General features: G+C 35.7%; 1 protein-coding gene across 6 annotated transcripts in view; it reads left to right on the top strand.

The window, feature by feature from the left end:
- The window catches only part of LOC102047831 (cadherin-19), a 68,962-nt gene that overhangs the window by 46,546 nt on the left and 5,565 nt on the right, over nt 1–16,851 (top strand). For all 6 annotated transcript variants that reach the window (XM_027798369.2, XM_027798360.2, XM_055706018.1 and 3 more), the window contains 2 exons: nt 6,374–6,495; nt 14,785–14,902. In XM_027798369.2, the coding sequence (XP_027654170.1) occupies nt 6,374–6,495; nt 14,785–14,902 (240 nt within the window). The remainder of the gene's footprint in view (nt 1–6,373; nt 6,496–14,784; nt 14,903–16,851) is intronic.

Genomic DNA, 16,851 nt, shown 5'->3' with positions numbered 1-16,851 from the left:
TGTGCTTTTTCATAAAAGATGACCTTATAAAAAAGAAAGGGAACTGTAATAAGATCGAGACTGTAACGCTTTCAAGTTACACTGAAGCATATGAATTTCTCCTGCAGTGCAAGATCTTATGTTAAATTAGACCCTGGTTAATTTCACACCAGATTTTTGACTAGTGTGAAATTAGCCAGTGTTTAATTTAACACCAGTCAGAAACTTTGGCTCTAATTGTGAATTTAGACCTAAATCAGCTAGACTTCTTTTCAGTGACAATTAAATCTGTGAAGCATCCTTTGTATAGATTTCACCTGTCAGTTTTGTTTGAAAGTCAAATGCAAATTGCCTCTGTTTGTGCTTTTGGTGATCTGGTTACCCTAAGTCTGGGACAACACTTTAGAAAAATAACAGCTACAGATTTATAACGTAGTTTAACAAGATTATTGGGATACTGTTTAAAAACTAATTACATCCATCCTCAGGAAGGAGGAAAAACATATGGAACTAGAGTCCAAACAATAAATCAGACAGGTTTTGCCAAATATTTTCAGCATGTTTTTGGATCCTGAATCTCAGTTACATGTTATTTATTGCTAAGACTACTTTAAACACATATTCATAAATTTCACTGTTCCCAAAAGGGAGCGAGGGAGCATTCCCTGTATATATGTAGAATATTACTGCTAGAAGTGTAATGCAGGATAGTCAGTAGCCATTTTCGTTGAAGTCTTTAATTTGTCTTTGGGAATTCATAGCATTATCTTCCTTTTCAGCTTCTCTGTGCCTTTTAAAACATGAATGTATTTTACTTTTCATGTTGTTGGGCAGCTGGCAGGTGTTGATCTCTGGCATACTTTTGTCATGTCATGTCATGTCATGAATGGCACTATAGAAACACAGCAGGATGACTTTGGTCTGGACTTTTCTGTTTAGTTAAACAATAAAATAGGAAAGAACCAAATGGTATAAGTGAATAAGTGTCTCCTGCAGCAAAAGAAAGTGAGCCTTTCACAGTAATGAAAGTTATTGTAGGGAAACCGAGCCCTTATGATCTTCATAGGCTTATTCTTTATTTCTTTAATGATGATAAGGTCACTGTCTATAACACTGTATTCAAAAGCATTGAAGTTAGGTCACTTTATCTGAGCATACCTGAAATGATTTATATCATGGACTAGTAGCATTTTATTCCTTCAAATATAATCATAACATACACTGTGTGAATGAGACATTTGGTGGATGACATTGTGGCTCCACTGAAGCCAAATCAAAATGCCATTACAGTTCATCCACACAAGATATTTGTTACAGCTGAGACAGATACTGAAACTGCATTAAAACAGCAACCTCCCCTGGGGCCTATTGATGTCCTGGCATTTGTACAGGACACAAGACTTTTGCCTCCATTGCAATGACAGGGATCAGGAATTAGTAAGAGGAGATTGCCTCTGTTATTGCAGACTTGTGGTGTGGATCATCCTATCCTCACAACTTTGAGATAGCATATTTTAAAGGTATGCAGAATTAGATCTAATTCATTGGAACTTAAACGTAAGCAGTCAGAACCTGCAATCTGTTGAGTCTTATTCCACTTAATGCCTAAGATGTTTCTAGCTCAAGAGAAATCAAAGGTCCTTTAATCAGTTTTTACTAGGTTATAGTTAGCTTCTGCTTTGTACAAGGCTGAAGCGTAAACATCATTCTAACCGTACATGAGAGCAAGAAATCCTTAAGTCATCAGCTTTACTTAACACTGATTTACTGAGTCGGATGATAATTGACTGACAATTAATTAATTTAGAAGAAGAGTATCTGTTTCAGCTTTCTCTCTACTGAACTATAGATGATTAACAAAAATTCCCCGTGACAGCAACTAACTTGAGCTTACTTTGATCCTCATTTCTCTGTACACTCATTGGAAAAGTGCACTATCAGTCATAAGCAAACTTACTTACCCTCAAGAGACAACAGTAGTTTTCCCACTGGGTCTTGCAGATGTCCTTTCATAGTGGATTCCAGACCTACTACAGGACTTACAGCTCTTTGAAGGTTTCAGTTATCGATCATATAATTAATTCAATGCCTAATTGTCACCCTACTTTGGTCATACATACTTTTGTTGACAGACTTATTTTTAGATTAGTCCTTTTAAAAAAAGAAAAAAAAATCATCAATTTCCTTTAGCAAGTAAATAAATTTGCTTTAGCCTAATTTATAATTAATAATTACTAGTGTTAGTATTGTTATTACTGTTGTTATTATTATTATTAAACATTTCCTTTTACTGGCTGATGACAATGCTAAGCTTTCTTTAATCCCATGCAAGTACTGAGTTCTAATTTGTCTCTAGAGATGGTCACTTTTTTTCTTTTCACCCAGCTCCATAATGAGCAAGTTACTAATTTTCTCCATAGTAATTAAAGCATCAACTTCATTTTCACACTGATCCAACCTATTGCACTTGATATTCTGTTCTCTCAGACCTTGTTTTTCAAGTTCTGATCTCTCTCATGGAGATTATAACAAAGAAATTTTCTGCTCATTGAAAGATATTTAGCTTAGTGTAGGATATGAATACAATAGCTGTATTAAAATTCTGACAACTCTTTTCCCGCGTAAGGGATAAAAGACTAAGTAAGTGTTACCTACCATCTTCCCCAATTGCAACCGAAGGAGTCACTCTGCTTCACCCAAAATCTTCATTAGATATTTACCACACACTGATTCCAGGATTGGTTTTGTATGTGTTTCTCCTTCCCTAAAAACCCTACCTGTAATATCACAAAATTTAGAAACTTCCCAGTAACAAAGAAGGAGGGGTATTTAGTGAAAGAAAATAGATGTGAATGACAGCTCTAGGCTGAAAGGTACTATCTAAAAGTTTGTGCAAGCAAAAAGGTAGGCTTTAAAGAAAATATAGTATCCATGACTCTTATGAACAAGCAAGTCAGGAGTAAGCCAAGGTATCTGGGTCCTTCCTTTGTATGCCACTTTGTACGTGACTGAAGCCACCAAGGGTACTTCCAGCCTCCTAATAAATGTGATAGTTTTCCTTTCAATACCAAGCCAGCCAGATATCTGCCCTATACATCCAGTTCTGTCTTAAGTAAAAGAGGTTAAGTCTGTCCTACAATCTTGGTATTATTTCTAAAAGGGATGTGTGCTACATTTTATGTGTATTTAAAAAATAAGCAAGCACTATTTCATTGCCTATTGTATTATTATGGATGTTGGGATTCAATAAGAGCAATGTTGTCTCACAAAAGAGTATTTTTGAGATGACTCTGAAAGATCATAAGCTTTGGTAAATTAGCACATCTCTAATGATTTCACAGAAGGAACAGCAACGTGAAACTGCTGAGTATCTAGCCCTTTATCTCTGTAGCAGTTGCTTTTTGCTGCCATTTCCTTTGGCAAAAGACTCAAAGCCATCAGCACAGATTTCATAAGATCCAAGAAAACAAATGTTTGCTCCAAGCATCTAGTGAATTATACATTAGAAAAGCAATGCAATAACCAACCAAACCCATATAGTTTGAAGTGAGGCAGAAAGGAGTTCATTTTATTTTCTTCTTAAAGGTCCATTTGACTAATTTAAGAAAATGCCTTAAAAACTTCTGAACAGGTCAGAAGCAGTGACACTAGCATTCATCATGAGGCATATTTTAAATATAATAAATATTCTTGTGATTGACAAACTGGTTTTGACAGAGCAGATTGAGATACTGATAGATATTTAAGTTGATAGATATTTAGTTTTCCTGGAATGTCTTAAGATTATTTTATTAACTGGAAAAATGTCTTCCTTATGGTCCTTAGCCAACAACATGTCCAAGCTAATATGAGTGTTACTATTGCAGTGAAACATCTTGCCTACTAAACTAACAAATTAGATTGTGGGGAAGGCAGACATTTCTCAGAGCTGTGCTCTGTAAATGTGAATTCAATGCACTGACAGGCAAAGGACTTCCAAGAGGTATTCTGTATACAATGATAGCATCATCTACAATGGAAAAGACCTTTAAGATCATCAAGTCCAACCATAAAACTAGCATTGCCAAATACACCACTAAACCATGTCCTTAAGTGCCACATCTACACATTTTTTAAATACCTTCAGGGATGGTGACTCAAGCAGCTCCCTGGGCAGCCTGTTCCAATGCTTCACCACTCTTTCAGTGAAGAAATTTTTCCTAATATCTAATCTAAATGTCCCCTGGTGCAACTTGAGGCTGTTTTCTCTTTTCCTATCATTTGTTATTTGGGAAAACAGACCTACCCCCACCTGCCTACAACAGGTAGTTGCAGAGAGCAATAATGTCTCCCCATGAGCCTTCTTTTTCTCCAAGCTAAACAACCCCAGTTCCCTCAGCCACTCCTCACAAGACCTGCGCTCCAGACCCTTCACCAGCTTCATTGCCCTTCTCTGGACACGCTCCAGCACCTCAGAGTCCCTCTTGCAGTGAGGGACCCTAACTGAACACAGTATTTGAGGTGCGGCCTCACCAGTGCCGAGTACAGGGGGACAATCACTTCCCTAGTCCTGCTGGCCACACTGTTTGGGATACAAGCCAGGATGCTGTTGGTCTTCTTGGCCACCTGGGCACACTGCTGGCTCATGTTCAGCTGGATGTCAACCAGCGCTCCCAGGTCCTTTTCTACCAGGCAGCTTTCCAGCCACTCTTCCCCAAGCTTTTAGCTTTGCATGGGGTTTTTGTGACCCAAGTGTAGGACTGGCACAGGCACACACACCACTCTCCAGGTTCACAAGGACACACACCCCCTTCAGTACCTGTGTGGACCCTCTATCTGTCCAGCACCCCTGCCCAGACCCCAGGCCCTCTTATCAACTTTGTGGGTCCCCAGCTCACCAACTAGTGCATGCTTGATGCTTGCTTGCAAACCCACAGCACTCACGCACTTGTCTCTTGTGCACCCTACATTCACAAATCCCCCCTGAGCATACCAGCATGGACCCCTCTGAGCACCTGGCCTGGACCAAAGGACCCCCTACTAAATGTTGAGTCCAGCTTAAAGTTTGCTAGCAAAAACACACACACACTCCATGCACACTGTTTGGGGAAGATACAGATATTCTTTCCTTGCACCTCCCTGTCACTCCAGTAGCTGGCACCACGGGCCAGGGGCATCCATACCCCCATCTGACTCCAGATGCTGGCACCAATTTTCACTCACACTTATGCAGGTGTCGGCAGTATCTGGCACTTAGTCCCTGCGGCACACATACACAGTGGCAGAGTGAGATTATGCAGAGAGATAGTTAAGAAAAGATTTAATAGGAAGAAATAAGACATTAGGACTGACTGGTAATCAGGTGCAGGCCTTAGCCAGACAAGTATACTGGCTGGTTCCATTTTCCATGTAACCAGCCCCTTTTACATCCCTTTCTGTATGTCCCTCTCTATTTCTCCCTGCATGTTCTCCATGGGTCTGTACAGCTCCGTTGATTCCTGTGCCTTTCCGTGTCTGAGGTCCCTCTGGTTTACAGTCTTATCAGTTGCAAAGTCCAGGCTGACCTCCTGGAACTGTTGCCCTGTGGTTTCTGAATAGCCCATCAATTATTGTGAGGTTTGTTTATTGCCATAGTCTCTGTTTGCTTTTTTAGAGTCTGTGTCTTGGTATATTTTGTGACTGTTTTCCCCTTTTTCTCCCTTGGTTTCCCAGCTGACAAGGTCCCTGGTCTGATAACCTCGCAGGGATAAGCATTCTTACACTTTCACTTGCCCCCATCAATTAGTGTTTTTACCAGGTTTGGCTCTCATTACCCCCTCCCTTATTTTTCCCCAAAGTTTGTGTCCTTTATGTTCTTGTTTATGGCTTCCTGCTTTTCTTATTAACTCTTGTTGCAATTGAGTAAGGTCCTTGACCAGATACTGTTAGAGGTGCAGACACTCTTCCTCCATATAACCTTCCACATGTCTAGTGTTGTTCTGCAATATAGTAAATCAGTCTGCATGAACAAAACCTCATTTAATTTCTCCAGATCAGATTTTATTTTTTACATTTAGATCAGTTTCTGACTTGGTAAGTGAAAGACTGAACAAATCCAAAATTTTACATGAAATAACCTTACATATTGCAAGATATACTATTATAATGTAACATGATGGATTGGTGAAGAAAAAAAACCCAAAACCCCTACACCTTTTGTAAACAGAACCCCAGAAAAGAAAGAGAATGCCATTTTTTTTATGTATTGGATGTATTTGAACTCATTAAAAAGAATTAGTATAAAATGTGCCTGTAGGTCTCAGTGACTATGTTCTTCTCTGTAGAATATACTTACATTTTTCTAATGTCTACAGTACTTTAAAATATGTAGTAGATTATTTATAACTTTTGATTTCTGTCTTTTTTTAACTATTAGGAAATCCTGAAAAAATTTCAGAAGCAAATGTGTATATCCAAGTTCTCGATGTTAATGATTATGCACCAGAATTCCCTAAATATTATGAAACATTTGTTTGTGAAAATGCGGTTCCTGGCCAGGTAAGGTGAAGGGGTTAGCCACCCGTTTTCTCATTACAATGAAGATTTGGCCTGATATGTTACTATTCCCTTTACTATTGATTATTTCAGTACTGTGAGCACAGGCTGTATTTTGTCTATTTCCAAAATTAGTTCTGTTGCTATATGTATAGTTTTAGATTTAAATTTTGGAAGACTGATGTGTATTTTTCCTCCCTTAAAAAAAATCAGTATATCTCATTCATCTGTAAAAACAGGTAACACAAGTACAGACAGAAACTTCTAAAGAAAACGTAAGGCACAGATTTGTTTCATGCTAATGTCACAGATGTAAGACCTAGGCATGGTGATTTCAGCAACAGCATAATGTAGCCTGGAAGAACCAGACTTAGACATAATTCAAACAAGATTGTTTCCTTTGGTGAGAAATCATTTATTGCAAACTGAATTCAAACCCTGTCTAGTTCAGTAGAAGTATGAAGATGCTTAAGTCACGCCCCTTGCAATACCTTCTCTAGCTAGCAGCTTAAGGGATTGTTGAATTAAGTATCCTCCACTGGAGGATTCTTTTCCATTTCCTACTCCTTTCTCAGGTGAATGGAGTAACATCAGTCAGCTGTCCCAATCCCCCAAGTAACACTACTGACTCTGTTTTCCTCCTGCAAAAAGAAAAATAGGCTATTCAAAGCTTAAAAACAAACAGAAAACAAACGAAAAAAAAAGAAAAAAAGAAGTACAAAATGAGCAACAAAAGAAAGCAACCACAAAAAGCTATAGACAGAAAAATCTATATGTTTTTTCAAGACTTTAAAGCATTATTCGGACAAATGAAAAGGACCTTTGGGATATCTGTGATAGTTCTGTTCAAACATTTTGCTGTGTTTTGATTTCTGAACCACAGAGCAGAGCCTCTCTTTTTACACCAGCTTGGTTTACTTTGACCTGGATTAGTCTGCAGTGAAATAAAGCTTTCCCTGTTGCTGAAGTAATTTCTTTACAGCTTTCATCCATTTATGTGTCCTTCTATCAGCAGTTGGTTGGTTTGTTCTGCATTTGGTAATTTTCCACTCTGCAAAGGCTACCTCTGGTTCAGAGGTACTTGCAGCAAGCCATTTCTTTTGGGGTTTTGGTAACTCATTGACAGATCAAAGTACAGGCATTAAAACAAATGCCACTTCATGTTCCTTGCCTTCAAGACACCATGAATTAAATATGGAGGATTATAGAATGGATATTTGTAATCCATGTTTTGGAGTTGCCTACAATATAAAAAACTAAGTGATTTATTTCTTAGAGTTTTCATTATTCCATAATTACCTACTGACAAACAACATCTGTATGCTAACCCATTAATGGCTCCATTTCAATAACAATTAAGTATATATGTATTAACTATTTTGAGAATCACTGGTGAAAATGGCACTGTAAAAAATAGTAGTAGTAACAATAATAATAAACTCTTTAAGCATAAGAACCAGAATTATTCCTGTTTAACACTGTAATATCTGAAGGAAGGATGCGCATGATATACTTCCCATTTTACAGACAGGCAAAATGTTTGTCTAATTTTTTTTTTCCATCTTTTTTTTTTCTTTTTTCATTGCTATAGGTTTTTGAGAGTCACAGGCATCTTTAGTTTATCCTTTGGAGACCATGACAGTAATGTTAAATAATCTTCTCATTAACAAACGACCTTAGGAAGAACAACAGGAAATTGCAATTGAAGTGCATAATTATGACAGTCAGAGCTTATGATCTTTTATTTAATGTTTATGATTTAAAACAGAATTGATAGCTGATGTGTCTCCTTTAGTGTTTTTTGGGGTTTTTTTGTGGTTTGTTTTTTTTTGTTTGTTTGTTTGGTTTGGTTTGGTTTTTTTTTTTTTTTTTACTTTTTACTCACAGGAAAATGATTATTTACTTTCATCAGCAAGAAGCCAAAAGGTTCAAAATTGATTTTATCCATAGCCTGGCTATCCACTGCATAACACACTTCACATTTCAGAATAATCTCTTACAGCAGTTGAAGGGCTTGATCAGGACATTACACACCTTTTTATCTTAGTCATATATCTGCAATCAATTCTGAACAGCTCAGGAATCTGCTTACATGTTACAAGTTGAGATCAAAGTTGTATAGATACTCTATTGCATTTCAATTTCTAAAGCAGCTATCTCTATCCATTTAGCTGGAAATGATACACTGAAAGATATTCTCAGAGATGTTCTCCACTTCTAGAATTTACTTCCTTCCCTGATCTCAGCTGAGTTCTTTCTGGTTTCATGAGTGCCTCAACATATATTTGCATCCTCCAGCTTATAGTGTTTGGGAAAAGGGAAGGAAAGTCACCGCAGAGGGCAAGATACTGTCAAAAAAATTGTCTTATTTGGGTGACTTTTTCTTGGTGTCTGCCTGGTTTACAATAAAAGCAAGGCTGAGTCATGTGGCAAATAAGTTCACATAGCCTTAGTGTATACTAGGTTATGATAAAGAATGTGTAGAATAGAATAGTACATGAATAAAACTAATTGTTGGTTTAATTATCCAAACTCAGAGGCAGTTAATAGTGCCTTCATTCTAGAGAAGAAGGCTTGGTTTGAAGTTTTGAATTTTCTGCAACGTTAAAAAAAAATTGTCTACCTTTATTGAAAGAGCGTTGATCTTCATGTCCCTGTATAGTGGTTTTGTGAGTTACAGACATACTTAACCTCTGAAAGTCATTCAAACAAAAAGATATATTTTGGAATGTGAGAATATAGTCTGAAATCTGACAATAAAAATGGATGTAAAGACTGTAGATAGTTTTTTTTGGCATTGTCTAAATCCATTCTTCATCTTTATTAGACATTTTTCATATCAGTGGAGTTTTCACTATTCATTTCATGTTATAGGTCTGTGCTGTCCTATAATACAAAAGTTATCTGTATACTAACCAGAACTAAAGTTTTATTTTGCACATTGAAAAAACACTTTCAGTGTACCACCAGTATTAAATACATTATTTTCAAAATACTTGAACATGAAAGTTGCTATGTAAAATAAACTTCTCTCCTATTACAGCCATAGCTGGCATCAGATCAAATGGAACAGTATTAATAAGGCATCCAAACCCATGTTTCCCTTTTGATCAGGCCTTTTGACTTTATATCTATATGTAGGCAAGTAAATGATGACTCCAATGTGATATTAATTCTTTATATTTACCCTTTATGTGTGTGTACAGTAACTACAAACTGTTGAATTCTAGAGGAAATATTCTATAAAAATGATCAGAACATGAAGTGGACCAAATCTGTCTCAAAGATAACACTAAAGACATTTCAACAAGAATGAATTTTAAGCAGAAAGCTTAATTGCCAAGGCATTAATAAATTAACTGAGCCTGAAACTGCAGCTTAAAAGTTTGATGTAAGCTGTATCAAATATCTTATGTTATGTGTAAGCAAGCTGACCATCTAGAATGTACCTATTTGTATGCGTGGTAATTCAGCACTAGTGGATATTGGTCTTTCTTCATATCAAACAGATTTCGCTGAAAACAAGCTACGCTGAACACACCTACATTCTGAATTAATGCTGTCTTCTCTAATGAGTATTTATTCTGGTTATTCTGAGTTCTTGTAGTCTGGGGGTCATATATGAAGTGACTTCTATGTTGTAGCTTGCTTAGTAATTTTCATTAGATCTAAAGAAGTGAGTACGTATGCAGAGCACTTTGAGTTAGAGACAACAAAAAAACCCCAACAAATTTATTTACTCAGTAGTTAGCATATAATAAAATAATCATTCATTACAGTGTTACAGTGAAAATGGAGTACTCATTTGATATTACTTTGCTACACAATGAAATATTGACAGAAGAGAGGAAATCTTTAACTTATGATTAATGTCATAAATGAGCAGTTTGCTAAAACAGATCATTTCTAACAAACCGTGATGTAAAATGATTTTTGGTAGCAGAGAAGTGAAAATGAAATGTTAGTAAGCCAATGTTTGTTATTTCACCTTGTTAGGTTCTCTTCATCATTTACGAAAAACATCTGAGCAGTAGTGATAAGAAAATAAAACGTTAAAAAGAGAAAAAGAATGAGGGCATCACTTAGAGTATAAAAACATTGTGAAGCTGTGAAAGCACCATATATCCTAGCAGTCCCTTACTCTAAGCTATACCTGCAGATTCACAGATCGTAATTTGTGACATTTTGCAACAGTGGCCACATTGGCCCATGGAAAACTCCTTTTTCTATTTTATACAGACCATGATTCATCAACATTATCTCAGAGCAGAATGGAACAGGTAAGAATAGTTCTTCAGCATATACAAACAAACATAAAAATGCACCTAAGTGTCATGGCATGAGCTTTGTAATAGTTATTCCTTTGCTGAGATGTACACCATTTTATTTATAGCTGAGAAGAAACATCTTACAGTATATCCAGTGAAATCAGATCAATATTGTGCAAATTTGGTTTTCAAAAATGAAATAGAAGCAGTGAAAAGGAAAACCTTAGTCTTGAGTTAGAAGGTCTATCTGGAAAGTGCAGGTGTTGACTAATCTACCTACACTAAACTTTGATGGTGATCAAATATCATTAAGCAATGAGAAAAATCCCACTAGCCAATTTGAACAAAACCAGTTCTATACTCCCCAAACAGGTGGGTGATCTGATATCTTACATCCTACAAATGATAGCAGTTCCTATTGAAGGATGTTATGTGGAAAACAAAACAAAAGAAACTAAAGTAAGAAGGAAGAGGTGGCAAATCTGTGCCTACTTGCTTCCACCTGTCTGATGGGAATGATAAGACTATACCTGGGTATGGAGGCATGCACAAAGGACTTAACATTATACACTCAGAGTACTTTAGCATAAAAATTAATGGTACTTGTGATTGTTCAGTTGGATAGTTTAAGCCTTAAGTTGAATCTGGTAGAAAGAAAACTCTTAGAATCTAAAAGGATTATAATAGAAAAGCTTTCTTCTTCCTTCTGAGCATTTCCATAATGCCAGTTCAGTGAGACCACCTAGGATTAAGGAAATACATTTTCAATGAATTTTCATCAAGACTACCTGGCAGTCAGCTACTCCATACTCCAAACTTGCTATTTGCAAGACAAACAACACCCAGCTAGATGTTCAGTACAGAAGGGTTTACAAAAAATCTCTTTACGCAAAGTAATTAGTCAATGAAAGATCAGAGCTGTTACTAATATCTTAGACTCCCTCACTGGTGACATTTATTAGTTGCAAGTGCTCCCTAATCAGATGGAAGGGGAAGGGGAATGTAACAGGCCATATCTTTTTGTGACCTTTGATCAAAGGGCCTCCTGCTGTTCCTAGCAATGATCTCATTGTGTTTGGAAAGAAACAGTAAATGAGGCCCACCCACCATGAACTTAAATCATTTTTTCAAGAAAAATTAAGTGACTTAATCTCAGTTTTAAAGAAATGTACATTTTCAAATGGGCTGCTGGATTATTACAGCTTCTACATGCATGAGACCTGATATAAGGAATTTTACAGCAATTAAATGTCAGCCTATTCAATACAACAACTGATACAACCTTGCAGAAGCAACAAATCATTCAGTCTAAACTCTTTGTTTACACACTAAAATGTAATGTTTTTTTAAACCTTGAATCACTAGCAAGAAGTGCAGTTTTTCAGTCTGCGATAACAGTCTCCCTGGTGAAAGGCTAGAATCTCCTACATTAGATGTACAAAATCCTAGGAAACGAGAAAAAAAGAAACAGTTTCGTTCTCCTGGGTGATTTTTCCTTTAGAGTCAGCAAAATCAGAGCTGCCTATTGCTCTCTGAATATTTTATAGACTCATCTGAGTTTTGCTGATTCTTAGTGGAAGTGGTACAGTAAGAAAGAAATAAACAATAAGGGTTTTCCCTGTCCTTGTGTTCCAAATATTCCCCTACTTCTAAGGTGAATCCTTAAAGGTATATTCATATGACTAGAATAGCCATAGCAGTCTTAGGTTTGTGGAGAGCAGCACAGTTCAAAACAAGGGAAGGTGTTTTGGTTTTTGGTTTGTTTTTTTTTTTTCAGCTAGCCACATACTCCTCAGAAGTTTATTGATTGGATCACATATAAATCAAATTTGTTGGGGCAAATACATTCTGTATGTAGAATAACAGAAGTTAACAATAAAATAGCAAAACAGTATCTAACTCACAACTGCAGTAATTTTATGATTTTCAAACATGATAGACTCCTAAGCATCTACTTTCCAAAGACATTGCTAATACCTAGTTAAATAATTATTAATCAGACTGAAAAGTGAAAGTATAAAAATCACATCTATAATTAATGTTTTTGGTTTTGGTCTTTTTTGTTTTGTTTTGGTTTGGTTTTTTAGGTAGGTAACTTTTCACTAGCATGTCACTAAAATAAAACCAAACCAAACCAATACAAATTAGATGTGGCTAAGATGTCTTTGTAGGCTACTATATTACTTCTCATATTCAGTCTGTTCTAGCTTGATAGACCCTGAGTTGTACAGATAGACATATATCCATACAAATCTTTTTCTCAGAGGCAACCATGGAGATGTTAGCAGCAAAGCATAGCCTTTAAAAGTTTTTTGAGGTATATGGTAAAATATTATCATAAAAATGTGCCATTCTTCATGTTTTAGGCTGGGTATATAATTTTGTTCTTTATGGCTGTTCATATTAGGCATATTTTAGGAATGGTATCCCCTTCTAAAACTGAAGCCTGTGGTTTATTATCAAGATAATTTTAGTGAATAGTTATTGTTCTTCACTGATTTCTTGACCTGCATGCTTATACCTGTCTTTGCGTCACCTTAGCTGTTTTGTTTTCTCTGAGGAAAGGGAAAAAATTCCCTGATGAAGTACGTCACTGAACAATCACTCCTCTCATTAGTGGCAATAAAAAAATCTCAAGGGTAGTCATTTTTCCATAGAGTGAAAACATAAATTTGTAATAAATTTCAGATATGAAAAGGGAACAGTGCTATCTTCTGGGGTGTAAGCCTCATTTTGCACTCTGCTGTGATGGTTTCATCAAACTTAGCTTCTTGAAAAGAAAAATAATGTGTGTTGAAGTCTTAGATCTTTGACTGAGAAATGGTTTAATCAAGAAAGAATTTTCAAAGGCACAGATGGAAAGCTGTAGTCATTTCCGTCGACGTACTGCTTTACTTTTAGAGCACCACTTGTAACATGCAGGTTCCTTCTGGTTCAAGGAAAGTTGAGGCTTTAAGTTTCTTGGGCACAAATCTCTACAAGGCGTGAGATGACTGATAAAATAGAACCCAAGTTCAAATTGGATACTATCTTTTCTGAAAGTAGGTGGGCTTGCATCAGTTTGTTTTCCTCCTGATCACTTACTAATAATGCTGATGCTCAGGTCATTAAACATTTACTGATAAAAGTAACAAAAATAAGCTCTTTTAAAGCATAAATTTTGCTGATTATGTTAACTGTAACTTGGTTATTTATTTGCAGAGATGGAAGATATTCCTTTGCATGATAACTGTTATTTTTTATTTTATCTTGGAATGACTATCTAGTTTGACATATTTGTAAATGAAGGCTGTTTTGCTTTCTTCAGAAAAAGCAACCAAGAAGTTCCATAATCAATCCGTTATAATATCCAGTTTCAACAATTGAACACATGACGTTGTCACCATATATCACTTACTGGAGCTACAATACATCAGTTGAATGATGTCAATCTGTTTGTGGGTTGGAAGGAAATGGGTTTTGTATAGAAGGATTTGTTCAAATTTTCACCTTGAAAAAAAAAGAACAGAACACTATATATATGATTACTTTTTTCAGTTATGGAAACTTCATTTACCCCTGGTCTTTTGATCCAGTAAATACTTTATATTTTCTCAAGATTTTAATGCCTGCCTCTTGTAAATTGATGAAAAATCAAAGCAGAGAATTTGCATAATATTAGTCTCAATAAGCCTGTTTTGGTATAGAAGGTATATATTTGTTAGTGCTTTAACATGCACTCAACATGTATTCACAGATCACATCTCTAACATCAACAGTTTAACATGCCTAAGATGTTTTTTTATTCTTTTAAAGGACAAGTAAATACTTTCATGTTTGATTGTTTGGGTTTTGTTTTGTTTTATTATTATTATTATTATTATTATTATTATTATTATTATTGTTATTGTTATTGTTATTGTTATTGTTATTGTTATTGTTATTGTTATTATTGTTGTTATTATTATTATTATTATTATTTTATTCTTTTAAAGACAAGTAAATACTTTTATTCTTAAACAATTCTGTTTGTCTGTGTTTCCAGCTAATTCAAAGCATCAGTGCAGTGGATCAAGATGACTCAGCAAATGGTCACCATTTTTACTTCTCATTGGCTCAGGAGGCCACAAACAATTCAGATTTTACTGTCAAAGATAATCAAGGTAGTGTCATTCATGTAGCTCTTTAAGACCTCCCTAATCAAAATTTCATGCTTCTAGTGGTCCTCACATTCTGTAAAAATTTCCACTTAAATATAAATTGTCTTTATAAGATATGATCATGCATTTCAATAATACCAAAAAGTTTATTTTCCCTTTTCAGCCAAATAAACAGCAAAAGACAGTTTTATTTCAATGAAAGAAATAAATGCTGAGATGAAAAATACACTGGTATTCTTTAAAATCTATTTACTTAATGTAGGATATGGTGGGAAATACCAACAATCTTGTTAAAATTATCTCTTTGTTGAAGAAACAAGATGGCCAGAAAGAGAAGATTGTTGTTAATGTAAGTCCATCACTTCATCCCTTCAGCAAGACCAAAATTATAAACACAGATAAACAGGAATGCAGTCTTATTTCTTAATACTTTTTAAACTGCATACACTTATTACTGATGACATCATACAAATGTCTTCTATATATATTCTAATGTATTCAGAAATTATATTGATTGAGAGTCTTATTAAAAGAATGATATAGAGAGATATCAAACAAAACCAGTCTGCTGTGAAAACGTCAATACAATATCTGATGGAATTTCAGGGAAGATGACCACTCAGAGTCACTTTGCTGAGACTACAAAGAAGAGCTTCTTCAGACTCAGCTAAAGTACACGCTGTACTTACTGATTTTTCTGATTATTTGAATGTTCTGCCTAGGTGAATAAATCAGTGGAAATCAGTTTTGGAATGTTCAGACTATGTTAAAAAGCAAACTACTTCTCTCAATACCTCTAAAGTTAGTCAATCTATTAATATGTATTTCAGTTCCCAGGTTCATTAACATCTCACTCAGTGCCAGGAAGAGATAAGTTGTTACACTGAGGTCAAATTGTGTACAAGCCACGAGCCTTTCCCACTTTTGCTCATTCTGCAAGGCCCAAGCAAAGCCACACACATGGCAATACAACCAGTTCTTTTTGGTGGTTATTGATGGGGTGGGGAGGGGGCAGAGGAGGAAATCTTTTAAATTATGGTACTGTCAGTGCAATCTCTCTTTCTGCTGCATTTCATAGAAATGGCTGGGTGAACTGGGATCATCCTATGCAAAAGCAAAAGTGACTCTACAGATCTGGAGAATTTTACCTCAGAGTTACTTTCTGAACTATGACAGAAACCTAGAAGAACTTAAATGTGAGGGAGTTAACTTCAGTAGACTTTGATTAGATTAGATACCAGATTATCTGGTATTACACAGATAATGGTAGAAACACTTTTTTTTTGCCTACATACATGAATGCACACATGCAGAAATTCACCCTGCCAAAATGAAAAAAATCTGATATGTATATATTTATAGATTTTTCTTCTTTCCATTATACAGAGATTTAGGCAGAGCTAATTTGTTTTGCAACAAGCTGTTTCAGATTTGAATTAGTTGATATGCAACAGGAGCTGAATTTGAGCCATTTACTGGGTTTGGTACAGAACTGATTTCTAAACTCTAATAGTTAAATACAAAGTAAGGTGAGACCCTATAGCAGCTTGTCGTTAAATTAGATAGGAGCTTAGATAGGTCTAGTTTTTGAGTCAGGGAAATAAATAAAAGACTAGTTCACTGGACTTTTTTCTTGCTTTCTCTTCTTTTCCTTGTCACCTGCTTTCTCTGTGGGCTGCCAGACACACTTTTGAAGCCTTTTGATTGGTAAACTGTCTATATTTCATCTGTGAACTGCTGGATTGCTAGCAGCTGGATACATGGAATCGTTTTAAGAATCAATTAATTAGTCTGAGCAGGTTTCAGGTACTGGAAAAAGTGGGGGTTTTTTTAGCTTTGAACATAAAAAACAAAGCCTCTATGTCAATTTTTTTTTTTTTTTTATTGCCCCTGGAATACATATGTCAAAAATAAATGCAGTTTATACAGTTTACACAAAACACCCACCACAT

Source organism: Falco cherrug, chromosome 3, assembly GCF_023634085.1.
Source record: "Falco cherrug isolate bFalChe1 chromosome 3, bFalChe1.pri, whole genome shotgun sequence".
NCBI classification, from domain to species: Eukaryota; Metazoa; Chordata; class Aves; order Falconiformes; family Falconidae; genus Falco; species Falco cherrug.
Note: the sequence above shows the minus strand (reverse complement) of the source record. Positions and strands in the feature narration are given on the sequence as shown.